This window comes from Malus sylvestris, chromosome 14 (assembly GCF_916048215.2).
Source record: "Malus sylvestris chromosome 14, drMalSylv7.2, whole genome shotgun sequence".
Lineage (NCBI taxonomy): Eukaryota > Viridiplantae > Streptophyta > Magnoliopsida > Rosales > Rosaceae > Malus > Malus sylvestris.
Window position 1 is genome coordinate 26,072,987 of NC_062273.1, and position 26,756 is coordinate 26,099,742.

At 39.7% G+C, this 26,756-nt stretch overlaps 3 protein-coding genes and 2 long non-coding RNA genes across 7 annotated transcripts in view; 2 read left to right on the forward strand and 3 right to left on the reverse strand.

Moving 5' to 3' along the window:
* LOC126598385 (protein EARLY FLOWERING 5-like) overlaps positions 1-17,883 on the reverse strand; it is a 35,294-nt gene extending 17,411 nt beyond the window's left edge. The window contains exon 1 of one of the 3 annotated variants that reach the window (XM_050264745.1): positions 17,669-17,883. The gene's annotated coding sequence lies outside the window, so the exon portion shown is untranslated. Of the gene's footprint in view, positions 1-16,816 lie in introns of all 3 variants that reach the window. The other 2 variants (XM_050264747.1, XM_050264746.1) reach the window with 2 other exon arrangements.
* On the reverse strand, positions 12,321-13,100 carry LOC126598398 (uncharacterized; the record flags this gene model as incomplete). The annotated part of the gene is made up of 1 exon (XM_050264760.1): positions 12,321-13,100. A coding segment is annotated over exon 1 (780 nt), but the record flags the coding sequence as incomplete, so codon positions are not given.
* LOC126598405 (uncharacterized) lies at positions 15,443-16,280 on the forward strand. Its single transcript, XR_007614820.1, has 2 exons — positions 15,443-15,676; positions 15,761-16,280. It is a non-coding gene; the product is annotated as an uncharacterized LOC126598405 (long non-coding RNA).
* A 2,204-nt stretch (positions 17,884-20,087) lies between the features above and the next one.
* Positions 20,088-24,364, reverse strand: LOC126598401 (uncharacterized). Its single transcript, XM_050264766.1, has 8 exons — positions 23,987-24,364; positions 22,822-23,760; positions 22,644-22,700; positions 22,459-22,509; positions 22,142-22,202; positions 21,964-22,010; positions 20,739-20,980; positions 20,088-20,597 (listed from the first exon to the last, which is right to left on the reverse strand). Exons 2-8 carry the CDS (start codon positions 23,241-23,243, stop codon positions 20,434-20,436), a joined length of 1,044 nt encoding a protein of 347 aa, XP_050120723.1. The 5' UTR covers positions 23,244-23,760; positions 23,987-24,364; the 3' UTR covers positions 20,088-20,433.
* On the forward strand, positions 24,096-24,513 carry LOC126598402 (uncharacterized). The gene is made up of 2 exons (XR_007614817.1): positions 24,096-24,141; positions 24,363-24,513. It is a non-coding gene; the product is annotated as an uncharacterized LOC126598402 (long non-coding RNA).
* The last annotated feature ends 2,243 nt before the right edge of the window (positions 24,514-26,756 follow it).

The window sequence follows — 26,756 nt, forward strand, 5'->3', positions numbered from 1 at the left end:
TTATGGACCTGTAAGTCTTGGTGACTCCATGGGCCTTATGGATCTGTGAGTCTTGGTGACTCCTCAAAGTTGCCAGTTGAAGGCAAAGGAAAGATATCATCCAAAAGGATGGTAGAGAAGAATACATGCAAGTTTGGATGGTTTGAAACACATGCAGCAACTTTGGATGGTTTGAAACACATGCAGCAACTTTGGATGGTTTGAAACACATGCATTGCATCATTCTAGGTTGCAATCACAACCTTTCGGCTAGCATACAGCAGCTCACATCTGTGTTGTCTTTCAACACACTTTCAGCTAGCACATGGCAGCACACTGCTGTCTTGTAATCATCTTTCGACTAACAAGTGGAGGGAGCAATGATGTTTGTAGTTGTAGGTGAATAGCCTGGAAAGAACTAACAGCTAGCTTTAACCATTGACAACCTGTTTTTATTTTAATTTCCAACACACCTCAAATCAAAACGCCTTCATTCCTAGCATTTCACGTAGCAGCCTGAATGTTTCAACTGGCAGTGGCTTTGTGAATATGTCAGCCACTTGTTCCTTGGTGTGACAATAGACAAGTTCGATTGTCTTTTGCTTCACATGGTCCCTCAGAAAATAGAACCTAGTATCAATATGCTTGCTCCTTCCATGTTGGACTGGATTCCTAGCAAGCTTGATAGCTGAGATGTTATCCACATGAATCACAGTTGATTCCACTTGTGGATGACACATTGACTTCAACAGATTTCTTAACCAAATTTGTCTCACACACAGTTGAGGCTACAACAACGTATTCGGCTTCACACAATGACAAAGCAACAATTGATTGCTTCTTTGAAGTCCATAAGAAAGCTGTTGATCCTAGAAAACACACATAGCCAGTTGTGCTTTTCCTTTCATCTTGGTCACCTCCCCAATCACTATCTGAATAACCAAATAATTTTGCATCTTCACCAAAATTATAAAACATACCATAGTTTAGAGTACCTCTTATGTACCTCAAAATTCTCTTGGTGGCCAGCCAATGAGACTCCCTTGGTGTTTTCATGTACTGACTCACGAGTCCAACACCATAAACTATATCAGGTCTTGTGATTGTAAGATACCTTAGGCTTCCAACCAAGCTTTTGTACACAGTTGAGTTTACAAACTCACCTTCTCCTTCCTTGGACAGCTTCAATCCAATTGCAACTAGAGTGTTGACAATATTGCACTTGTCCATATTGAATTTCTCCAATATATCTCTCATGTACTTTTGTTGAGAGATGTAGATACCATCACTTTCTTGCTTCACCTCTATGCCAAGAAAGTATGACATTAATCCATTGCCAGTCATCTCGAATTCACTGAACATGGATTGCTTGAACTCACAAAACATTGCTTCATTGTTTCCTGTAAACAAGTCATCTACATAGAGACAAATAATTAAGAACTCCCCTTTTTCACCGTTCTTCATGTAAACTGAATGCTCGTATGGACATTTCTGAAATCTATTTTGGTGAAGGTAGTTATCAATCCTTGAGTTCCAAGCTCGTGGTGCTTGCTTGAGGCCATATAAAGCCTTCTTCAAACAATACACCTTATCTTCTTCTCCTTGTACTTAGAAGCCTTCCGGTTGTTCCACGTACACTTCTTCCTCAAGTACTCCATTAAGGAAGGCTGACTTGACATCTAGTTGATAAATTTTCCATTTATGATGAGCGGCAAGAGAGATTAGCAATCTTACCGTGTCAACTCTTGCAACTGGAGCATAGACTTCATCATAGTCCACTCCATGCTTCTGTTTGTAGCCCTTTGCTACAAGCCTTGATTTGTACCGATCCACACTCCCATCTACAGTGCGTTTGATCTTGTACACCCACTTGACACCAATAGCCTTCTGATTTGGTGGAAGCTTTGTCAACTCCCAAGTGTCATTCTTCTCGATGACATGAATTTCTTCCTCCATGGCTATTCTCCAACAATCTTCTTCCACAGCTTCATTGAATGAAAAAGGCTCATGGTCTGCATACAAGCAGAAAAGGTTGGTTTCTTCTTCTTCTTGTCCATATATCTCGGTGAGACTTCTAAACCTCACTGGAGTTAAGGAGCTGCTTTCTTCACTGGATGTAGGGCCACTCCTTGCAGTTTTTTGCAATGGAGTAGTTGTGATTGTTTGAGCAAGCTGTTGCTCAACAGGTGGTACAACTTTTAGTTCTTCAAAATCAGTGGAGACGATCTTCTCTTTACTGACTTCTTTGTTATTCCACTTCCATGCCTCTTCCTCACTAAAGATGACATCTCTACTAACCACTAGTTTGCCAGTTAGTGGGTTGTAGAGCTTGTATGCCTTGGACTCTTCACTATAGCCCACAAACACACACTTCTCACCTCTATCATCGAGTTTCCTCCTCTTGGCTTCTGGAACTTGAGCATATGCAACACACCCAAAAACTCCTAGGTGTGCAACATTTGGCTTGTATCCACTCCAAGCCTCTTGTGGTGTCATCCTCTTGACACTATTTGCTGGACATCGATTCAACAAATAAATCGAACAAGCTACAGCTTCTGCCCACAATTCTTTTGGCATATTCATGTGGAGCCAAATTCTTTTGGCAATTCTTTTGGCAAATAAAGAAGCAATCAATTGTTGCTTTGTCATTGTGTGAAGCCAAATACGTTGTTGTAGCCTCAACTGTGTGTGAGGCAATTTGGTTAAAAAATCTGTTGAAGTTAATGTGTCATCCACAAGTGGAATCAACTGTGATTCATGTGGATAACATCTCAGCTATCAAGCTTGCTAGGAATCCAGTCCAACATGGAAGGAGCAAGCATATTGATACCAGGTTCCATTTTCTGAGGGACCATGTGAAGCAAAAGACAATCGAACTTGTCTATTGTCACACCAAGGAACAAGTGACTGACATATTCACAAAGCCACTGCCAGTTAAATCATTCAGGCTGCTACATGAAATGCTAAGAATGAAGGCGTTTTGATTTGAGGTGTGTTGGAAATTCAAATAAAAACAGGTTGTCAATGGTTAAAACTAGCTGTTAGTTCTTTCCAAGCTGTTCACCTACAACTACAAACATCATTGCTCCCTCCACTTGTTAGCCGAAAGGTGATTACAAGACAGCAGTGTGCTGCCATGTGCTAGCTGAAAGTGTGTTGAAAGACAACACAGATGTGAGCTGCTATGTGCTAGCCGAAAGATTGTGATTGCAACCTGGAATGATGCAATGCATGTGTCTGCCAACCATCCAAAGTTGCTGCATGTGTTTGAAAGGGAATAAAGATTGTGAACACCATCATTCATTGCATGTGTTGTATTGTTTATCAATTTCTGCTTTGTATAAATAGGCCTTCTTGCTAGGTTTTAGAATCAATCCGAATTCCCATTCCATTCCAATCCCATTCTCATTTTCAGCTTGTAAGCTTTAAGAGTTGTAAACTCTTCTAATATTTCAAAGTGTTTGTTATCACCAAGCTTGCTACTTCTTTCCTTTCATTTGTCCAATTTTATTGAGAGTGCAAAGTGAGAGGTGTGAAAGAGTTTGTGAACTTATCACCCACATATTTTGGTATTGAGTTACTAAACTTTGAATACCAACAAATCCTATCAACCATTTAAGCGACACTGTCATCCTTTTTTTTCTTTTCAGTTCAGCATATCTGACACCAGGCGCTCTGCAAATGTAACATGTTATATTAATTTCAAAATATTCTATAAATCCGTTAAGAGAGTACATTGGATACGTTGGCAATGTTAACTGTTAGCTTGATACCAGGCCTAACATAAGCTGCAAAACAATTCATAATAATGCATTGCACATCCAAGTAAAACAAAATTGGATGGATTATATGTTCTGCAAGATAAACATGGAGTGTGCATTCAGGGGAAAAATGGAAAGTCCAGAGAGAGAGAGAGAGAGAGAGAGAGAGAGAGAGAGAGAGAGAGAGAGAGAGAGTCTAACCTATTGGAATTCTTTTCCTTCATTTTGCTTCTCTCTCTGGCTAACCACTGTCAAACCCAAAATTATTATCAGAAAACTAGAACACAACAAATAAAATCCATAGGCATACACAACTGATTCTTTAACTCAACAGGCAATATTAAACAAACAAATTCCAAACAGATGCATGCGTTTCACCTGCTGTACCAGCTTTAGCTGCACTTTCTTGTCTCCACTGAGTTCAAATTCATCAAATTGTCTTGGACATGAACGAATCAGAAATCACAAACAGTTTGATAAATAAAAAAGTAATAGAAGTGTGCCGTGCTGAAATTGAAATACGTGTGAAGGAATTCACATTGTGAAGTATAAACAAGTTATGTTAATCCTATGTTAATCCTAGTAACTATTTAAGTGACATTGTCATTACCAAATTTGACGAAAGGCCTTACATAAGCTGCCAAAACAATTGATAATATTGCAATGCACATCCGAGTTAAACAAAAACGGAGAGAGAAAGTCTGACCTGATGAACTTATTATTTTCCTTCGTTTTGCCTCTCCGCCTGGCTGCCCACTGTCAAACCCAATATTGTTATCAGAAAACTAGAACACAAACACAAATAAAATCCGTGGCATACACAACGGATTCTTATAACTCAACACGAAAGATTAAATAAAAAAGATTCCATATAGGTGCTTGTGTTTCACCTGTACCATCACTGCCTGACATTTGTTGTCTTCTTCGGGTTCAAGATCCTTAAATTGTCTGAGACATGAAAGAATCAGAAATCATATACAGTTTGATAACAAAACATGTAATGTGATGTGATGCCCTGAAACTGAAATTATAGGGAGATTTGAAACATAAAAGTCTTGAAGGAACTCACGGTGTGAAGCAGTAACCAAGTTCGAATCCACCAGAAATCTGAATATCGATGTCACAAACAACAACAACAACAACAACAACAAAGCCTTTTCCCACTAAGTGGGGTCGGCTATATGAATCCTAGAACGCCATTGCGCTCGGTTTTGTGTCATGTCCTCCGTTAGATCCAAGTACTCTAAGTCTTTTCTTAGAGTCTCTTCCAAAGTTTTCTTAGGTCTTCCTCTACCCCTTCGGCCCTGAACCTCTGTCCCGTAGTCACATCTTCGAACCGGAGCGTCAGTCGGCCTTCTTTGCACATGTCCAAATCACCAGAGCCGATTTTCTCTCATCTTTCCTACAATTTCGGCTACTCCTACTGTACCTCGGATATCCTCATTCCCAATCTTATCCTTTCTCGTGTGCCCACACATCCCACGAAGCATCCTCATCTCCGCTACACCCATTTTGTGTACGTGTTGATGCTTCACCACCCAACATTCTCTGCCATACAACATCGCTGGCCTTATTGCCGTCCTATAAAATTTTCCCTTGAGCTTCAGTGGCCTACGACGGTCACACAACACGCCGGATGCACTCTTTCCATCCAGCTCGTATTCTATGGTTGAGATCTCCATCTAATTCTCCGTTCTCTTGCAAGATAGATCATAGGTAACGAAAACGGTCGCTTTTTGTTATCTTCGCTAGATTGCTCCGGTCATTAGTGTGGATAAGTATATAAATGGATAGAGATAGGAAAGCAAACACAAGATGTACGTGGTTCACCCAGATTGGCTACGTCCACGGAATAGAAGAGTTCTCATTAATTGTGAAGGGTTTACACAAGTACATAGGTTCAAGCTCTCCTTTAGTGAGTACGAGTGAATGATTTAGTACAAATGACATTAGGAAATATTGTGGGAGAATGATCTCGTAATCACGAAACTTCTAAGTATCGGAGTGTGGTGTCGTCTTGACTTGCCTTATCTGTCTCATAGGTAGATGTGGCATCTTCTCTGGAAGTACTCTTCCTCCATCCAGGGGTGGTATCTTTAACTGGTGGAGATGCACAAGGTAATGTATCAATTTCACTTGAAGCTTACTTGTAGTTTCAGGCTTGGTCAAGCGCGATACAAACCATGTAGTAGGAGTCCCCCAAGTCGCCGAGCTAGGGGGTCTGCTGAAAGAGGTGACAGACAAGGTAAGCAATCAGAGCTCCGACTGATTGTTCACCTTCTCCCCATCTTGCAGCAGCATGAAGGATAAAGAGAAGAAAAATGAGAAGAGATGATATGAGATACTTTTGCTTTTGAAGAAGTAACTTTCCACAGGCTTATTCTTGAACTGAGCTGGAGGGTTTTCTGGTTTCCTCCAGAGTATAAGGCCGACTGAAGAATTTGAGGGTCAAAACAAGTCCATCAAATCTAGAGTACGTTCCACCCTGCTGATATGGGATACTTTTGCTTTTGACAGAGTAATGGATGTATCGGCACGTGTGCTGTTACGCTTGTCTCCACATGCTTCCTTGTATCCTTCGCACTTGCCCTATCTGTTCCTCAAGCAGATGCGGAATCTTCCCTGGAAACATAAGATGTTGAAGATGAGTACTCGAGAGCAATGCCAGGTAAGTAATCAGGTAAGGGGTTCCAGGCAGTCAGTTCCTGGCTGGAAGCTTGATTCCAAGTGCTGACTGATTGCTCTCTTTCTCCTTGTCTTGCAGGTAAAAACAAGGCCAAAAGAAAAAACAGGGAAAAAGCATGATATGGGATACTCTTGCTTTTAACCCTGATGATATGAGATATTCTTGCTCTAGTATAGCTTGTTTGTAGAGGTATTATCGGGGGGAAAGAAAGCTGAATATTTCGAAAGGCTTTGTTGGGAGTGCCCTCTCAGATATGATGAAGGGTTGAGCATTTTTGCAGGTCTGCCTGTCCGTTGGGGATGGAGGTCGACATATATAGGAGTCTCCCTAACAACAAGTAGTAATGCTATTCCTTTACTCTGCTTGGTCATAACACGGTAGTGGGAGCTGCCAGTTTCACATGTTTTAACTCTGTCAGAGCACTTTGAAAAAGTGGTCTGTGGTATCTGGCTCTCGAGATTCGGAGAACGATGCCTCTTCGATTTTTGAGAAAGCAATCATGTTGGGGGTCTGACTCTCGAGATTCGGAGAGCAGTGTCTCTTCGATTTTTGAGGAAGTAATCATGTTGGGAGTCTGGCTCTCGAGATTCGGAGGGCGGTGCCTCTTCGATTTTGGAGCAAGCAATCTTGTTGGGAGTGTTGTCTCGAATGTGAGTAAAGGTTGGACATGTTTGCTAGTCTACCTTGCCACGAAGCACAAAGGTTGACACATAGGGACTTTCCAATTATCCAGCAATGGTACTGTTCCTTTACCCTCTCTTCGATTTTGAGAAAGTAGTCATGTTGGGAGTCTGGCTCTCGAGATTCGGAGGACGGTGCCTCTTCGATTTTGGAGCAAGCAATCTTGTTGGGACTGTTTTCTCGAATGTGAGTAAAGGTTGGGCATGTTTGCTAGTCTACCTTACCACGAAGCACAGAGGTTGACACACAGGGACTTTCCAATTATCCAGCAGTGGTACTGTTCCTTTACCCTTGTGGGTAATAATATGGTAGCTAGACCTTCAAAATTTATGTGTCTAAACTTTGTTAGTGCTGTTTCTTTGCTATTCTTTTACCTTTCTTGGTCAGAGCGATGTAGTGGGAGCTGCAAGCTTCACGTGCTCAACTTTGGCAGAGAACTTTGGCAAAGTGATCTGTGGTACCCATGAGTTATTGTTGCGTGTGGGAAGTGGGTGATTGAACAGTAAGATTCATGTGCTTTCTACTTCACCAGAAGTCTTCGACAGAATGCCCATAATTTCTGCAAAGCTGAGTGTGCGTGTGACAGGTGCTGACAAGGCTAGAAAAGTAGGTGCCTCTTTGATTTCTGAGATCGGCCCTCGTGGTCTCTGAGCAGCCCAGCTTTTGAGAAAGCGAGCGCCTCTTCGATTGATTCGGAGAACGGTGCCTCACCGATTTTTGAGAAAGCAATCATGCTGGGGGTCTGGCTCTCGAGATTCGGGGAGCAGTGTCTCTTCGATTTTTGAGAAAGTAATCATGTTGGGAGAGTGGCTCTCGAGATTCGGAGGGCGGTGCCTCTTCGATTTTGGAGCAAGCAATCTTGTTGGGAGTGTTTTCTCGAATGTGAGTAAAGGTTGGGCATGTTTGCTAGTCTACCTTGCCACGAAGCACAGAGGTTGACACACAGGGACTTTCCAATTATCCAGCAATGGTACTGTTCCTTTACCCTCTCTTCGATTTTTAAGAAAGTAGTCATGTTGGGAGTCTGGCTCTTTAGATTCGGAGGACGGTGCCTCTTCGATTTTGGAGCAAGCAATCTTATTGGGAGTGTTTTCTCGAATGTGAGTAAAGGTTGGGCATGTTTGCTAGTCTACCTTGCCACGAAGCACAGAGGTTGACATACATGGACTTTCCAATTATCCAGCAGTGGTACTGTTCCTTTACCCTTGTGGGTAATAATATGGTAGCTAGACCTTCAAAATTTATGGGTCTAAACTTTGTTAGTGCTGTTTCTTTGCTATTCTTTTACCCTTCTTGGTCAGAGCGATGTAGTGGGAGCTGCAAGCTTCACGTGCTCAACTTTGGCAGAGAACTTTGGCAAAGTTATCTGTGGTACCCATGAGCTATTGTTGCGTGTGGGAAGTGGGTGATTGAACAGTAAGATTCATGTGTTTTCTACTTCCCCAGAAGTCTTTGACAGAATGCCCATAATTTCCGCAAAGCTGAGTGTGCGTGTGACAGGTGCTGACAAGGCTGGAAAAGTAGGTGCCTCTTCGATTTCTGAGATCGGTCCTCGTGGTCTCTAGGGAGCCCAGCTTTTGAGAAAGCGAGCGCCTCTTCGATTTCTGAGATCGGCCTTCGTGGTCTTTGAGCAGCCCAACTTTTGAGAAAGCAAACGGCTCTTCGATTTCTGAGATCAACCCTCGTGATCTCTAAGCAGCCCAGCTTTTGAGAAAGCAAACGCCTCTTCGATTTCTGAGCAGGCGCCTCATTGATTTCTGAAGCTCCGTCGAGTGCAGATTTTTATAGGGGCTGGCATTAAGTTCCAAAGCACACTTGAATCTCCACCAGTAGAAGCTTCATTCTTGCACTTCTAAGATCTTGATTTGTCCGACCTCTTCTCTCTTCAACACCTTTGAAAATGTCCGGCCCCTCCGACCGTCGTTTTGACTTGAACCTTGTTGAAGAGGCAGCCCCGCCTTCTCCAGACAACATATGGCGCCCATCCTTCGTCTCCCCAACTGGTCCTCTTACCGTTGGGGATTCCGTGATGAAGAATGATATGACCGCTGCGGTGGTGGCCAGGAACCTTCTCACTCCCAAAGATAACAGACTACTTTCCAAACGGTCTGATGAGTTAGCTGTTAAGGATTCGCTGGCTCTCAGTGTTCAGTGTGCAGGTTCTGTGTCTAATATGGCACAACGCCTATTTGCTCGAACCCGCCAAGTTGAATCATTGGCGGCTGAAGTGATGAGTCTCAAACAGGAGATTAGAGGGCTCAAGCATGAGAATAAACAGTTGCACCGGCTCGCACATGACTATGCTACAAACATGAAGAGGAAGCTTGACCAGATGAAGGAAACTGATGGTCAGGTTTTACTTGATCATCAGAGATTTGTGGGTTTGTTCCAAAGGCATTTATTGCCTTCGTCTTCTGGGGCTGTACCGCGTAATGAAGCTCCAAATGATCAACCTCTGATGCCTCCTCCTGCTAGGGTTCTGTCCAGTACTGAGGCTCCAAATGATCCCCCTCCGGTGCCTTCTCTTTCTGGGGCTCTACCGACTGCTGAGACTTCTCCTAAGCAACCTTTGTGAAGGCTCCCTCTTGTGTGTTTATTTTGACTCATGTATATGTACATATTTGTAGCTTATCGGGGATATCAATAAATAAGCTTTCCTTCATTTCAACGTATTGTGTTAAATACACCAAAGCCTTCTTCGCTAAGTTCTTTGAATTTTCTTTTGTTGAAGCTTGTATGTTGAAGCTTTCTGAGTGGAGCATGTAGGTTGGGGTAGTGTTCCCTTAATTTCCCGAGTGAGGAAAACTTCTTGGTTGGAGACTTGGAAAATCCAAGTCACTGAGTGGGATCGGCTATATGAATCTTAGAACGCCATTGTGCTCGATCCTGTGTCATGTCCTTCGTTAGATCCAAGTACTCTAAGTCTTTTCTTAGAGTCTCTTCCAAAGTTTTCCTAGGTCTTCCTCTACCCCTTCGGCCCTGAACCTCTGTCCCATAGTCGCATCTTCTAATCGGAGCGTCAGTAGGCCTTCTTTGCACATGTCCAAACCACCGTAACCGATTTTCTCTCATCTTTCCTTCAATTTCGGCTACTCCTACTTTACCCCGGATATCCTCATTCCTAATCTTATCCTTTCTCGTGTGCCCACACATCCAACGAAGCATCCTCATCTCCGCTACACCCATTTTGTGTACGTGTTGATGTTTCACCGCCCAACATTCTGTGCCATACAGCATTGCCGGCCTTATTGCCGTCCTATAAAATTTTCCCTTGAGCTTCAGTGGCATACGGCGGTCACACAACACGCCGGATGCACTCTTCCACTTCATCCATCCAGCTTGTATTCTATGGTTGAGATCTCCATCTAATTCTCCGTTCTTTTGCAAGATAGATCCTAGGTAACGAAAACGGTCGCTCTTTGGTATTTCTTGATCTCCGATCCTCACCCCTAACTCGTTTTGGCCTCCATTTGCACTGAACTTGCACTCCATATATTCTGTCTTTGATCGGCTGAGGCGAAGACCTTTAGATTCCAACACTTCTCTCCAAAGGTTAAGCTTTGCATTTACCCCTTCCTGAGTTTCATCTATCAACACTATATCGTCTGCGAAAAGCATACACCAAGGAATATCATCTTGAATATGTCCTGTTAACTCATCCATTACCAACGCAAAAAGGTAAGGACTTAAGGATGAGCCTTGATGTAATCCTACAGTTATGGGAAAGCTTTCGGTTTGTCCTTCATGAGTTCTTACGGCGGTCTTTGCTCCTTCATACATATCCTTTATAGCTTGGATATATGCTACTCGTACTCCTTTCTTCTCTAAAATCCTCCAAAGAATGTCTCTTGGGACCCTATCATACGCTTTTTCCAAATCTATAAAGACCATGTGTAAATCCTTTTTCCCATCTCTATATCTTTCCATCAATCTTCGTAAGAGATAGATTGCCTCCATGGTTGAGCGCCCTGGCATGAACCCGAATTGGTTGTCCGAAACCCGTGTCTCTTGCCTCAATCTATGCTCAATGACTCTCTCCCAGAGCTTCATTGTATGACTCATTAGCTTAATACCCCTATAGTTCATGCAATTTTGTACGTCGCCCTTATTCTTGTAGATAGGCACCAAAGTGCTCGTTCGCCACTCATTTGGCATCTTCTTCGTTTTCAAAATCCTATTGAAAAGGTCAGTGAGCCATGTTATACCTGTCTCTCCCAAAACTTTCCACACTTCGATTGGTATATCGTCTGGGCCTATTGCTTTTCTATGCTTCATCTTCTTCAAAGCTACAACCACTTCTTCCTTCCGGATTCGACGATAAAAGGAGTAGTTTCTACACTCTTCTGAGTTACTCAACTCCCCTAAAGAAGCACTCCTTTCATGTCCTTCATTGAAAAGATTATGAAAATAACCTCTCCATCTGTCTTTAACCGCGTTCTCTGTAGCAAGAACCTTTCCATCCTCATCCTTGATGCACCTCACTTGGTTTAGGTCCCTTGTCTTCTTTTCCCTTGCTCTAGCTAGTTTATAGATATCCAACTCTCCTTCTTTGGTATCTAGTCGTTTATACATATCGTCGTAAGCCGCTAACTTAGCTTCTCTGACAGCTTTCTTCGCCTCTTGCTTCGCTTTTCTATACCTTTCACCATTTTCATCGGTCCTCTCCTTGTATAAGGCTTTACAACATTCCTTCTTAGCCTTCACCTTTGTTTGTACCTCCTCATTCCACCACCAAGATTCCTTTTGGTGTGGGGCAAAGCCCTTGGACTCTCCTAATACCTCTTTTGCTACTTTTCGGATACAACTAGCCATGGAATCCCACATTTGGCTAGCTTCCCCCTCTCTATCCCACACACATTGGGTGATTACCTTCTCTTTGAAAATGGCTTGTTTTTCTTCTTTTAGATTCCACCATCTAGTTCTTGGGCACTTCCAAGTCTTGTTCTTTTGTCTTACTCTTTTGATATGTACATCCATCACCAACAAGCGATGTTGATTAGCCACGCTCTCTCCTGGTATAACTTTGCAATCCTTACAAGTTATACGATCCCCTTTCCTCATTAGAAGAAAATCTATTTGTGTTTTTGACGACCCACTCTTGTAGGTGATCACATGTTCTTCTCTCTTCTTAAAGAAGGTGTTGGCTAAGAAGAGATCATATGCCATTGCAAAATCCAAGATAGCTTCCCCATCCTCGTTTCTCTCCCCAAAACCATGGCCACCATGAAAACCTCCATAGTTGCCTGTCTCCTGCCCACGTGTCCATTTAAATCTCCTCCTATAAATAACTTCTCCGTCTGAGCAATTCCTTGCACCAAGTCTCCAAGATCTTCCCAAAATTTCTCCTTCGAACTCGTATCCAACCCTACTTGAGGTGCGTACGCACTAATCACATTGATAAGTTCTTGTCCTATTACAATCTTGATTGCCATGATTCTATCTCCTACCCTCTTGACATCTACAACATCTTGTACCAAGGTCTTGTCCACGATGATGCCAACACCGTTTCTCGTTCTATTTGTGCCCGAATACCAAAGTTTAAACCCTGAGTTTTCTAGATCATTTGCCTTACTACCAACCCACTTAGTTTCTTGTAGGCACATAATATTTATCCTTCTCCTCACCATAACTTCCACTACTTCCATAGATTTTCCCGTTAAGGTTCCTATATTCCACGTTCCTAAACGCATTTTGCTCTCTTGAACTCTACCCTTCTGTCCTAGCTTCTTCACCCTCCCCCGTCTAATAGGATCAAAGTACTTCTTTTGTGTGTCCCGGGTAAAGTTGATAGGAGCATATGCTCCCAAACAACTTTGAGTGGAGTCGTTCGAAAAGAAGTTTCTATGGCCCCCTTGCTCATTTAACACTGCATCCGGGTGCCGATGGAGATACAGCGACCCTTGCTCACTTATCACTGTGCTCGGGCCACACAGCGCGCCACTTACGGGTGACGCCCTAGCTTTAGCGCGATTTTGTTCTGGATTCATTTTCATAAGGATTCGACGTGATCATGGAGTGCCGGCTGTCGACTACCTGACGCCCTCCCCCTCCTCCTTTATCCGTCATTGACAATTTCTAATGCTGTGATCCACAGAGGTTGAAATCCCCTGCCCCTGCTGCAAAAGACAGTTTGCAGGAGACAAAATCTTAATTCCTCCAAATGAACCAAAGACTCTGTTATGGTGTTGTCCAACTCAAGGAAACTTGTGAACTCTGGAAACTTGAATAGATTCTTTACGGTAAAGAGAATGTGACCACTAGGATCTGAATCCATCCCAAGAGAGAATGATACGATAACCCCGCTCACTGTAGATGCGGCGTAGATAACATCGTATACGACAACAGCCCTCCCCACGAAAGAAGGATAAGGCTTAGTACCAGTCATATCATCATCAACCGTAGGTACGTAAACTGGGTGCCATGTTTCACTGGCAATGTGAAAAAGAACGAACTCAGATGGTCCAAAGCCATACATTGAAATTAGAATACAACCGTAACAAACAGCATAGCCCATAACCTCCACATAGGAAGGTCCCGTTTTCTGACCATATTTTGGAAAAGGATTGAGAGGCTCCCAAATGTCCTTCTTGGGATTATAACACTCAAAACGATGGATTTGTTATAAGGGGGAAGGATGCTGGATCAGTAAGATGGTAAAGCTTTCCATATCCAGAGATGAGTATAGAGGATCGCTTAAATTCTCGAGGCCCCTCAATTTGTTCCAATGATTTTATCTCTGTGTCGAAAGTATATAAATAGTGCCGTTCTTCATCGGGGACCATACCTCGATCAGGTCCTGGAATTGGCAACAGGTACCTCACACCGTCCAATATAATATAATCGGGGACGGGGACTGGGAACTCAGATGATTTTTTTGGATCGAAGAACCAGTGAACAGGTTCAAGTGGTCCACAGGTTTCTCCTCCCATGATTTCTCCTGCTTGGTTGACTTTCAAATCCACCAGAAACCTGAATGCCGAAGTCACGAACAACAGAACATAAGGTCTTTATATACCTTTCCCCTGAACCATCATTGACAATTTCTAATGTTGTGATCTGCAAAGGTTGGAATCCCCTGCCCTTGCTGCAGAAGACTGTTTGCAGGAGACAAAATACCAAATGTAGAAACGAGAATAGATTCTTTACAGTAAAGAGAATGCGACCACTAGGATCTGAATCCATCGCAAGAGAGAATGGTGTGTTAACCCCACTCACCATAGATACTGCGTAGATAACATCGTTTACGACGACCACCCTCTCCAAGAAAGAAGGATAAGCCTTCGTACCAACCCTTCTAAGAGTTATAAGTATTCATCTGCTACGAGATGCTAGGTGCACACATAAATTCACAGTAAAAATAGACAAATCATTAAAACTAAACAGCACTTGGAACTCTTTTCGGATATACATGAATCCAAAGAAATTCCCAAGATTTTTAAGTCATTACAATTCATCCGCTATGAGAAGATAGGAGCTAGGTGTACACATAAAATCACTGGAACAAAGACAAACCATTAAAACAACACTTGGTTTAACATACGATGAAATTAAACTTCTTAGCTTTAAGGAATATACTTCAACATAAAGTTGGTGTTCTTAGCTCTTAAGGAATAATATACTTCAAAAGTGATACATGCATTTCATACCACGTCCCCTCCTTCATCCTTAATATAGCATGTAGACGACTCAATAAACCTATAAAAGACTCGTTTTATCTCCTTGTTAATCCCGGTGAAGTTTCCATCTTGGGAATGGTGCACATAAACGTTCCGTATGAGCTTGATTAAACCTTCAATGTCATCTCCTTGATAAGGTTCTTTTTTGTTTGTTGCTCCACGTCGCTTTGCTTCGTCGAGATAACCATCTTCGACAATCTTGGTGTCCCAATCTCTATATGAAAGTTGAGCTTTTAATAACCTTGTGAAAGTGGGAATCATTGAGCCTTGTTCTATGTCTTTTCGATTGGTGAATATCGGCAAAATATTCAAGCCTTTTGAACTCACTCATTAGACTTGGATGAGCACACTGATAAAATTCGCATAGGAGGAGGAAAAACAATCAAGTCTTCAGCATATAAGAACAATAGGCATATAGTTTTACTTAATAATAAAGTTGTTTACTTACTCCAATAAGCAAATCGGTCCATCAATTTTGAAGCAACAAAGAAATAGTGTCATGTCCACTATCGTCATAGGCAACATATCGGAGATAAACTCGCCAAAGTCTGAAAGATCTTGGAATTTTTGGCTAATCTTTTGGCTCTTATCCACACTTTTAATGTTCAATATCTTCAAATCTTCAATAACAACCACGTAACCAAAACTTTATTTAAGCATAACAAGAACCAAACACATGGAAGCTTAAATAAAGCTTCTAGTTATGTGGTTGTTGGTGAAGATTTAAAGATATTGAACATTAAAAGTGTGGTTGAGAGCCAAAAGATTAGCCAAAAATTCCAAGATCTTTCAGACTTTGGTGAGTATATCTCCGAAACGTTGCCTATGACGATAGTGGACAAGACACTATTTCTTGGTTGCTTCAAAATTGATGGACCAGCTTGCTTATTGTAGTAAGTAAACAACTTTATTATTAAGTAAAACTATTTGCCTATTATTCTTATATAACAAAGACTTATTGTTTTTTTCCCTCCTAGTTATGCGAATTTTATCAATGTGCTCATCAATCATCCAAGTCTGATGAGTGACTTCAAAAGGCTTGAATATTTTGCCGATATTTACCAATCGAAAAGACATAGAACAAGGCCCAACGATTCCCACTTTCACAAGGTTATTAAAAGCTGAACTTTCATAGATTTCAAAGATTGGGACACCAAGATTGTCGAAGATGGTTATCTCGACGAAGCAAAGCGACATAGAGAAACAAACAAAAAAAAAACTTATCGATGAGATGACATTGAAGATTTAATCAAGCTTATACGGAACGTTTATGTGCACCACACCCAAGATGGAAACTTCACCAGGATTAACAAGGAGATAAACGAGTCTTTTCCAGGTTTATTGAGTCATCTACGTGCTATCTTAAGGATGAAGAACGTCGAGGACTTTGTATGAAATGCATGTATCACTTTTGAAGTATATTATTCCTTAGAGCTAAGAACACCAACTTTATGGTGAAGTATATTCCTTAGAGCTATGAAGTTTAATTTCATCGTATGTTGAACCAAGTGTTGTTTTAATGGTTTATTTATTGTTCCAGTGATTTTATGTGTTCACCTAGCTCTTAGCTTCTCATATCATACTTTCTGCTTCTCATATCATACTTTCTGCTTCTTTATAACAAGGTTAAGTGTATCCTCTAGTTGCCTCTTCTTGTGTTTTCTTGCTTTGTCAAGAGCGCCATTGGCCTCTGCGCCAATTAGTGAAATACATCAGTGTGTATGAACAAGAAAAGCAGCATGATCTGGCTGCAGATCACAAGCAAACTAGTGAAAATAAAAAATCTAGATAAATTGAAGCAACAAGTAATAAAGTACAAACTGAAATTTTCCGCCAAGAAAAAATTCATTCTTTTCTAAATGAATACTATTCCAACCATTCAAATTTCAAACAATCAACCTTCAATAAATTCGAGCATAAAAAGGATCCACTATTATACCATATAGATATATAACAGCTATAAATTATAACCATTCTTTCTATAAATAAAAAAGGGTCTATAACCTGAAGTCCATAAGCAAACGGTGACTTACCCATCATTTCAAGCTTATCAATCTGCTCCTTCAGAGTCTCAGGATCCTTCTTCAAGATCCCCACCTCTCTCACCTTCTTTCGTTCTTTTTTATTCTTGTCAAGAACACCAGAAGAAACATACAAAGGGAGTTTTATTTCGGAATTGCATAATTCTAAGAAGAGGAGGCACAAGCATACGCTATCAAACGCACTTAACAGAAGGAAAAAAAAAATAGCAAAGGTAATACTGATTAAGCATCACAGTCATGCATCCGCTCTCCAAATACGTCTGTGTGTGAACATAGATATACCATTCTCGACCTTTCGGCTAAGATCAAAGTGTGTGAGGCTGTGCAAACTGCCTGATATAACTTTTCAATGGTAATACAAAATAAAAGCATCGGCCTTTCATGAAGTTAATGCTCTCAAGTCCATTTACAATAAGCCAATGCCTGCTTCAGTATGCTTACATCTTTATTTCAAAAACAACAATGGTAAAATGGTAATGCAGATGCCAAATCCAATCCGAAATAAAATTACTTTAAAAAAAATTTACTAACTCTAAATTGTAGTAAAAATTTTGAAATTTCAATTGAAGTTTTACTTATTCTAATCTCATGAGAATTAGGGCAACACTGAAATTAGACACCATGGAGTACCAAATTGCAAAAATCGAACGAATACAAACGAAAACGAACAACCCAGTTGCGAATCGAGCACGGAATCAAGGAATTAACAGAAGAAAAAGAGCACAAAACGGCGTAGTTTTCAGAGAAGTAATCGTTAACCGTTTCAAATCCTTCTTCCGGAGCCCCTTCCGGTAAGCGTCCGTAGGGTTCATCACCTTCCCTCCCTTCGTCGTCTTCATATTGAATTCGCTTCAAAGCTCTTCTCTTTTTGCTGATTCCAATTCGGATTTCAGGAAATCTGCGGAAAACTCAAATTACAGAGAGAAGCGTGGATGATGAAGGGAAAATGTTTTGGGTATTTTTTGCTCAAAAGAGTGATGAATGAAACCCCGACGAGAGCCCAAACCCCCACCTTGTTTTCTGTTGATTTTCTCAGAGCAACTCCAGCGTTGCAAACCCGCATAGGCAACTCACTATTGAATCTGTGAACAGTAATTTTCTTTCTGATCTGCACCTCCACCACCACCACTACCCGAATAGTCATGGCAATAGATAATAAAATATTAGTATTTTTTCATTTTATAAAATAATAAAAAATAATTTTATTTCAAATTTCAAATATGATTTTAATCGGTCTCATTGTACAATGTTTCATTAAATAATAAATTACAATCAAAAGTATTTGTGAAAATATAAAATTGTGGTGTAAAGTGGAAGATAATGATAAGATATTTATAGAAAAATTAAATCTTTTTTTTTTTATTTTGAAATTTTTTTCTGATTTTTTATTAATTGTTTGCATTTTTTTAACTTTTTTAATTTTTTATTAATTTTATAATGTGGTTGACGTCAGCCTTGCATCATGTGGCCTCAGGCTCTCGGGCCACCAATTCAAGCTAGGCCTCCCCCGAGCCCAATTGCACGCATAGGCTGGAGCAGATTGCTGGGGCTATTGGGTCATTTCTGTCGCCGGTCCATCAGGCTCCAGCTCCCACTGGAGTTGCTTTTAAACCAAACCCAACCCTGGGCTAAATGCTATTTTTTAGGTTTTATTCAACCCCCAACCCTAACCCAACCCATGCTAAATGTGTGGGTTAAAAGCTAAAACCTAAACAAAAGCCAGATTTAGCTCAAGATTAATGGGGTTGGCCGACCATATATGTGTTTTTTATTTAGTTTTATATTTATAAATTCATTGAATTCAACGGTTAAGATCTAATTTGATGAAATTCAAAAGTAAAAAAATATTTAAAGGTCTAAATTTAAATCTAACGGCTAAAGTAATAAATAAATAAAATCTTTTATGTGTTTCATTTTTTTTCATAGTGTTTAACGTGTTTCATGGTGTTAGTTTGTGATTTTTCAATATTTGTTAGAATCTAAATATTTTTAGATTAAAATGTTTATAAAATTAAATTAGGATAGTCTACATAATTTTTTTTCTTTTAAAAAAGTTACTTTAAGAAAAAAATTAGCCTAAATTCATTCTTTAATAATCTTGGCTAAAATTTTAGGCCATAAGAGTTGGAGAAGAAAAGTTGTTTCTAGGCTAAAATCTAAATTTTATGGCTTAAAAATTTTAGGTTTTAGCCTAAGAGTTGGAGATGGTCTTAAGAATGCAGCTTTATTTTTTTGTTTATTATTTTGTAAAACTAAATTAGAGTTAATTACAAATTTGGTCTAGATATTTAGTGGTTTTTCCACTTTGGTCCATATTTTTTTGGTTTCAAGTTCGTCCCTGGATTTTTAAAAATGTGTCAAAAATGCATTTCACAGTGGTTTAATTCATCTCATTTCTACTCTCTTATTGGTTTTTATTCTCTGAATCTCTCTCTCAAAAATGGAAATAAATATGTTAAATTAAAAAATTAGAATCATTCTCATAGAACTTGAATTGCAACATGTTGTAGGAGTTTGATTATTATAAACTGAAATTCAAAATCAATTTTCATGCTCACTATAAATGGCTTAAGGACAATAGTGATGTCAGTGACGAAAATTGACAATTTAATTCAATTATTTTGTATATTTGAACTGACCATGGTGTACAATATTAGCCGACATGAAATCATCATTTTTTTTTTCATTTTTGAACAAATCATATCTTTTTATTAAGCATATGTATCAATATAAGTTTACGCACTTCTTTTCGCCTATGCACTCCTTTCTTAAATTATGTCTCTTAATTATTCTTTAGTTATTGAATATAATAACAACTAATAAATAGAGTTTTAATAAAAAGGGTTTGAATCAATTTTTTTTTCTTTTGAACAAACGATATTATCTACACTAAAAGGGTAGATGGGTTGGCTAAGCCTCACAATGACCTAGCAAATTAGCAATAATGTAGTTCAAATTCACTTTTTGCGAAAATCAAACCTAAAACTTCTCACTTACAAGTTAAAGAAGAATATCATTCGACTATAGTACTAAGTGGTAAATCAAAATTTTCTTTATTAAGAAAATTTAAAACTTTTGTTTACTGAAAAAAATGACTTGAGATTTAATAAAAATGACAAAAGTATCATACAACATGCCAAAAATATTAAAACACAACATCAAACTCTTTCTTATAGCTCGTGCCCCTAACGGAGGTTAGCCCAAGTCCGTTAACACATCTTCACTTAATTTACGAAATTGCCATCGAGATCCAAAAGACAAATAAAACCAAAACTAATTTAATTTTCATTCCCTGCTGTTCTTAACTTACATCAAACCCAAATTTCCTTTTAAAACAACGTATGAAAATCAGCTCACGACAATGAAAATCGACACTAAAGCAATAGGGGTTACGAACATCGTCGTGTCGACGTTCTTAATCACGTTCTCCATCTCCTATTGCTTGTGGTCCAAGGCAAAGCAATAAACATCGACACGATGATGTTCGCAACCCAACAGATTAAGAACGTGCAAGAGACAGAGTTGCACGACGAAAATGTTAGCGCGACCCATCGAAAACCCAGAAAAGCACAACATTGTATTGGAGGTCTTCCGAATCACTTGGATGCTTATGCTGAGAGCCAGCCTATTACTCTTCTTGGCAGCAGACTTGTAAACCTTGAGACAAGCCCGTCCATCACACTTCTCGACACCAGACCTGGCAAGTTTGCGGCTCCCATGTACAAACCTGACAAAAAAGACAGAAGCACAACGCTTGCTCCAGTTCTACCAGCTGCAATATAAGAACAACAAAGTAAAATTTTGCAAGCAAAACATGTAGATTGTTTTCTGTACATGACTTTAACTTGCACAATGTTAACATATAACCCCTCGAGATGCAGCAAACAGAAACGGAAAGTTTGTATATACATACCCAGTTTCTTCTTTTTATTCCTTTTCCTTCTCTTCTTGGCTGCACCCCGTGAAACTTCCGCCCTTTTCTTATCCAGCTTGTCAGTCCCTTCTTTGGGTGCAAAATCCTTGGCCAACTCATCAGTCTCATCTTCTTTATGTATAACATCTTCCGTCAACTTGTCAGTCTCTTCTTCTTTGGATCCAAAATTCTTAGCCAACTTGTTAGTTTCTCCGGCATTGGCTTCCAAAACCTCAGGCTTACTGAGACATGATAAAATTACAAATCATTATAACACAATCAACAAGGTCTATACTGCACTCTACGCAAACAAAAACGACAACGTCTATACTTTTGACTCAATTTTTTTTTTAAATTTGCGCAGAACTCACGTTCTCTGGCCTCTGAAAGGCATTTCAAGCAAACTAACTGCTTATCGATCAAAGTAGGGCATGCATAAACTTGAAGAAATAACTACATTTCTGGTTCCTAATCTTTCCAAGTGCTTTTTCTGGATAAGCTGCTGAGTTCTCCATATTCTCAAGTTACAATTACTAATCCTACCATCCTCAAGCTTCCACAAAAAGTTATACACACCAAGAGTCTATGTAACATCCCACATCGCCCAGGGGAGTGATCCTTAAATGTATATTCTCATCCCTACCTAGCACAAAGGCCTTTTGGGAGCTCACTGGCTTCGGGTTCCGTAGGAACTCCAAAGTTAAGCGAGAAGGAGGCTAGAGCACTCCCAGGATGGGTGACGCACTAGGAAGTTGCTCGTGAGTTCCCAGAAACAAAACCGTGAGGGCGTGGTTGGGGCCCAAAGCGGACAATATCGTGCTACGGTGATAGAACGGGCCTAGGATATGGTGGACCCGGGCCGGGATGTGACAGTCTAAGACAAGTTATGTCAATCCTATCAACCATTTAAGCGACACCGTCATCCTTTTTTTTCTTTTTAGTTCAGCATAACTAACACCAGGGGCTCCGCAAATGCAACATGTTAGATTAATTTCAAAATATTCTATAATTCCGTTAAGAGAGTACATTTGGATACGTTGGCATGGTTAACTGTTAACTTGACACCAGGCCTACATAAGCTGCAAAACAATTCTTAATAATGCGATGCACATCCAAGTAAAACAAAATTGGATGGATTATATGTTCTGCAAGATAAACATGGAGTGTGTATTCAGGGGAAAAATGGAAAGTCCATAGAGAGAGAGAGAGAGAGAGAGAGTCTGACCTATTGGAATTCTTTTCCTTCATTTTGCTTCTCTCTCTGGCTAACCACTGTCAAACCCAAAATTATTATCAGAAAACTAGAACACAGACAAATAAAATCCATAGGCATAGACAACTGATTCTTTAACTCAACAAGCAATATTAAACAAACAGATTCCAAACAGATGCATGCGTATCACCTGCTGTACCAGCTTTAGCTGCACTTTCTTGTCTCCACTGAGTTCAAATTCATCAAATTGTCTGGGACATGAACGAATCAGAAATCACAAACAGTTTGATAAATAAAAAAGTAATGGGAGTGTGCCGTGCTGAAATTGAAATACGCGTGAATGAATTCACATTGTGAAGTATAAACAAGTTATGTTAATACTATTAACTATTCAAGTGACATTGTCATTACCAAATTTGACAGCAGGCCTTACATAAGCTGCCAAAACAATTGATAATATTGCAATGCACATCCGAGTTAAACAAAAACGGAGAGAGAGAGTCTGACCTGATGAACTTATTATTTTCCTTCGTTTTGCCTCTCCGTCTGGCTGCCCACCGTCAAACCCAATATTGTTATCATAAAACTAGAACACAAACAAAAATAAAATCCGTGGCATACACAACTGATTCTTATGACTCAACACAGAAGATTAAATAAAAAAGATTCCATATAGATGCTTGTGTTTCACCTGTACCATCGCTGCCTGAAAGTTGTTGTCTTCTTCGGGTTCAAGATCCTTAAATTGTCTAAGACATGAAAGAATCAGAAATCATATACAGTTTGATAACAAAACATGTAATGTGATGTGACGTCATAAAACTGAAATTATAGGGAGATTTGAAACATAAAAGCCTTGAAGGAACTCACGGTGTGAAGCAGTAACCAAGTTCGAATCCACCAGAAATCTGAATATCAATGTCACGACCAACAGAACATAAAGTCTTGATACACCTTTCCCCTGAACCGTCATTGACAATTTCTAATGTTGTGATCCACAGAGGTTGAAATCCCCTGCCCCTGCTGCAAAAGAAAGTTTGCAGGAGACAAAATCTTAATTCCCCCAAATGAACCAAAGACTCTGTTACAGTGTTGTCCAACTCAAGGAAACTTGTGAACTCCGGAAACTTGAATAGATTCTTTACGGTAAAGAGAATGCGACCACTAGGATCTGAATCCATCCCAAGAGAGAATGATATGATAACCCCGCTCACTGTAGATGCGGCGTAGATAACATCGTTTACGACGACAGCCCTCCCCACGAAAGAAGGATAAGGCTTAGTACCAGTCATATCATCATCAACTGTAGGTACGTAAACTGGGTGCCATGTTTCACTGGCAATGTGAAAAAGCACGAACTCAGATGGTCCAAAGTCATACAATGAAATTAGAATACAACCGTAACAAACAGTCTAGCCCATAACCTCCACATAGGAAGGTCCCGTTTTCTGACCATATTTTGGAAAAGGATTGAGAGGCTCCCAAATGTCCTTGGGATTATAACACTCAAACGATGGATTTGTTATAAGGGGGAAGGATGCTGGATCAGTAAGATGGTAAAGCTTGGAGGGGCTGCCGTACCTCACACCGTCCAATATAATATAATCGGGGACTGGGACTGGGATCTCAGATGATTTTTTCGGATCGAAGAACCAGTGAACAGGTTCAAGTGGCCTACATGTTTCTCCTCCCAAAACTTCTCCTGCTTGGTTGATTTTCAACTCACATAAGGCTGCTCTGAACGGGCGAGGAATAAAGTTCATCCACATTAACAGAGATGTTGTAGGGCTCTCCTCCTCCATGGGCAGGCTGATCACAACAATATTACAGTCCAAGTTCAGATAAAATTTTCAAATTTAACAAAATAAAATGCCTCTACTTTTAATCAGTGGTTCCAAATTCAAACAGATTACTCTTCTAAAATGGTGGCACTAGACATAATAGCTGACATCAAACACTGTATCGAAATTTATGAATAAAAATTCAATTAGATAAAACAAAAATTAAAAAATAATGTATAAATCAAGCGACTGACCTTGTTGCTGTCTGGGAAGTCATCTAAAAGAGAGTGGAAGAAAATCCGATCAGAGGTTCAACTGTGTTAGAGAGAAATCAGATGAATCAGAGACGGGAGAGTGATTGTATCAAATTCCAACATTGCCTAGCCAACACCGCCTCGTCCTTGTCCTTGTAGGGTGCTCCATACCTACCCTCTTCTTATTTAGCTCGTCAAATTCGATGGATTGGGTCCATGAAATTTCTTTGTTCCTAATTCATGTTTGTCTACTTGTTGCAACTTATTTCACTTGTTACTATACTCTCTCTCCTTTGTGTGAAAATTCTCAAATCAAATACGGAACTCCCTCCTACTTGTGAACGTGCTCGTTGATCTTTCTTCTTTTTAACTGCAGTTAATGGCATTCAGTTCATCACACAAGTTAATGCGGCAAGACTGGACAAAGCTCGGTTTCAACTTTCGAGGTGAGGGTTTCTATTCCTTTAGTTATATTCTGTAGAATATTGCATCCGCTATGAGGAACTAGAAGCTAGGTGAACACAAAATCATTGAAAAAATAACCAAACCATTAAAACTAAAACAGCACATGATACTCTTTCAGGGTATGTATGGAATCCAAACAATACCCTCAAGAGTTAATAAGTATTCACAAATTCACCCGCTATGAGTAGAAGCTAGGTTCACACAAATTCACAAGAAAAATACACAAATCATTAAAACCAAAGAAACTCCCAAGATTTCAAGTCTTTACAAATTCACCTGCTATGAGAAGCTAGGTGTACACGTAAAATCGCTAGAACAACGGACAAACCATAAAAACAACACCTAATGCATGCTTTGTTCAGAGTATTTCCTATACCTTCTTGATCCTTAAGGTTGCATGTATACGACCCAGTAAACCGGGAACGCACGTGTTTATCTCCTCGTTGATCTTGTCGAGCTCTTCATCCTTGACGTAGTGGACATAAACATTTCGTATTACTCGGATCAAATCCTCAACGCTATTCCCATTTAATTTTTCTCCTTTCTCTTTTTGTGTAAATTTTTTTTACTTATCCAGATAACCATCTATGACTATCTTGGTGTCCCAATTTCTGAATTCTTCAAAATCAAGGCCTTTAATTTTCGTATCAAAACAAGGACCATTGAGCCTTGTTTTGTGCTTCTTTGATTGGTGAAAATCAAAGTAACATTTGAGCCTACTGAACTCACTCTTCAAAGTTGGGTGATCGATGAGCATAGAGACAAACCTATCATAACTAGGAAACAGATTAAGTTTTCAGGTATATGAATAATATGCCAAATAATTTAATTGAATAACAAATCGATCATTTGGAAGTGCTTTCAAATGAATGAAAGTGCTTTTAGAGAAAATCATTTTGAGTTCCAAAAACGCTTGAAGTGCTTTTCCTGTATTGTTTCCAAAAAAATTCCACAAAAAGCGCTTTCGGTCATTTTAAAAACACTTCCAAACAAGCCTAAACTTGTTTACTTACTTCCACTAGTAAGTCTACCCACCATTTGTGAAGCAATTGAGAAATTGTGTCCTATCCACTATCGTCAATGGGAATTTATCAATGATAAATTTACCCAAATCTGACAAGTCTTGAAACCTTTGCGTATGGCCATCATACCCGCTCTTAATGTTAAAAATCATCACATCATCGCCTAAGATCACATAGTTGGATACTTTCTTTAATTCCCTATGAATCTGATCCTTGTTGTGCATATACTGTATCGTCATAAGTGTCTTCCTACACAAGTAAGCAACTTTAATAAGTTCCACGTACACGTATAGTCACACACACACACACACAAAGAAACACATGAACACTTACTAACGAGCATTCTCCACCACAGGTCGGTGCAATTGTTTGTCTGTCCACTGATTGTAGGTGGAAAATGTTCATTAGTAAGTGTTCATGTGTTTCTTTGTGCGTGCGTGCGTGTGACTATACGTGTACGTGGAACTTATTAAAGTTGCTTACTTATGTAGGAAGACACTCAAGACAATATAGTATATGCACAACAAGGATTAGATTCGGGGGGATTAAAGAAAGCATCCAGTTATGCGATCTTAGGCGATGATGTGATGATTTTTAACATTAAGGACAGGAATGACAGCCACACGCAAATGTTTCAAGACTTGTCAGATTTTGGCGAATTTATCACTGATAAATTCCCACTGACGATAGTGGATAGGACACAATTTCTCAATTGCTTCAAAAATGGTGGGCAGGCTTACTCGTGGGAGTAAGTAAACAAGTTTAGGCTTGTTTAGAAGTGCTTTTAAAATGACCAAAAACGCTTTTTGTGGAAATGTTTTTGGAAACAATCTAGGAAAGTGCTTTTGGAACCCAAAAACATTTTCTCTAAAAGCACTTTTATTCATTTGAAAGCACTTCCAAATGATTGATTAGTTGTTCAATTAACTTATTTGGTATATTATTTTTATACCTGAAAACTTAATTTGTTTCCTAGTTATGACAGGTTTGTCTCTATACTCATCGATCACCCAACCTTGAAGAGTGAGTTCAATAAGCTCAAATGTTACTTTGATTTTCACCAATCAAAGAAGCACAAAACAAGGCTCAATGGACCTTGTTTTGATACGAAAATTAAAGGCCCTGATTTTGAAGAATTCAGAAATTGGGACACAAAGATAGTCATAAATGGTTATCTGGACAAGTAAAAAAGATTAGACAAAAAGAGAAAGGAGAAATTAAATGGGAATAGTGTTGAGGATTTTATCCGAGTAATACAAAATGTTTATGTCCACTATGTTAAG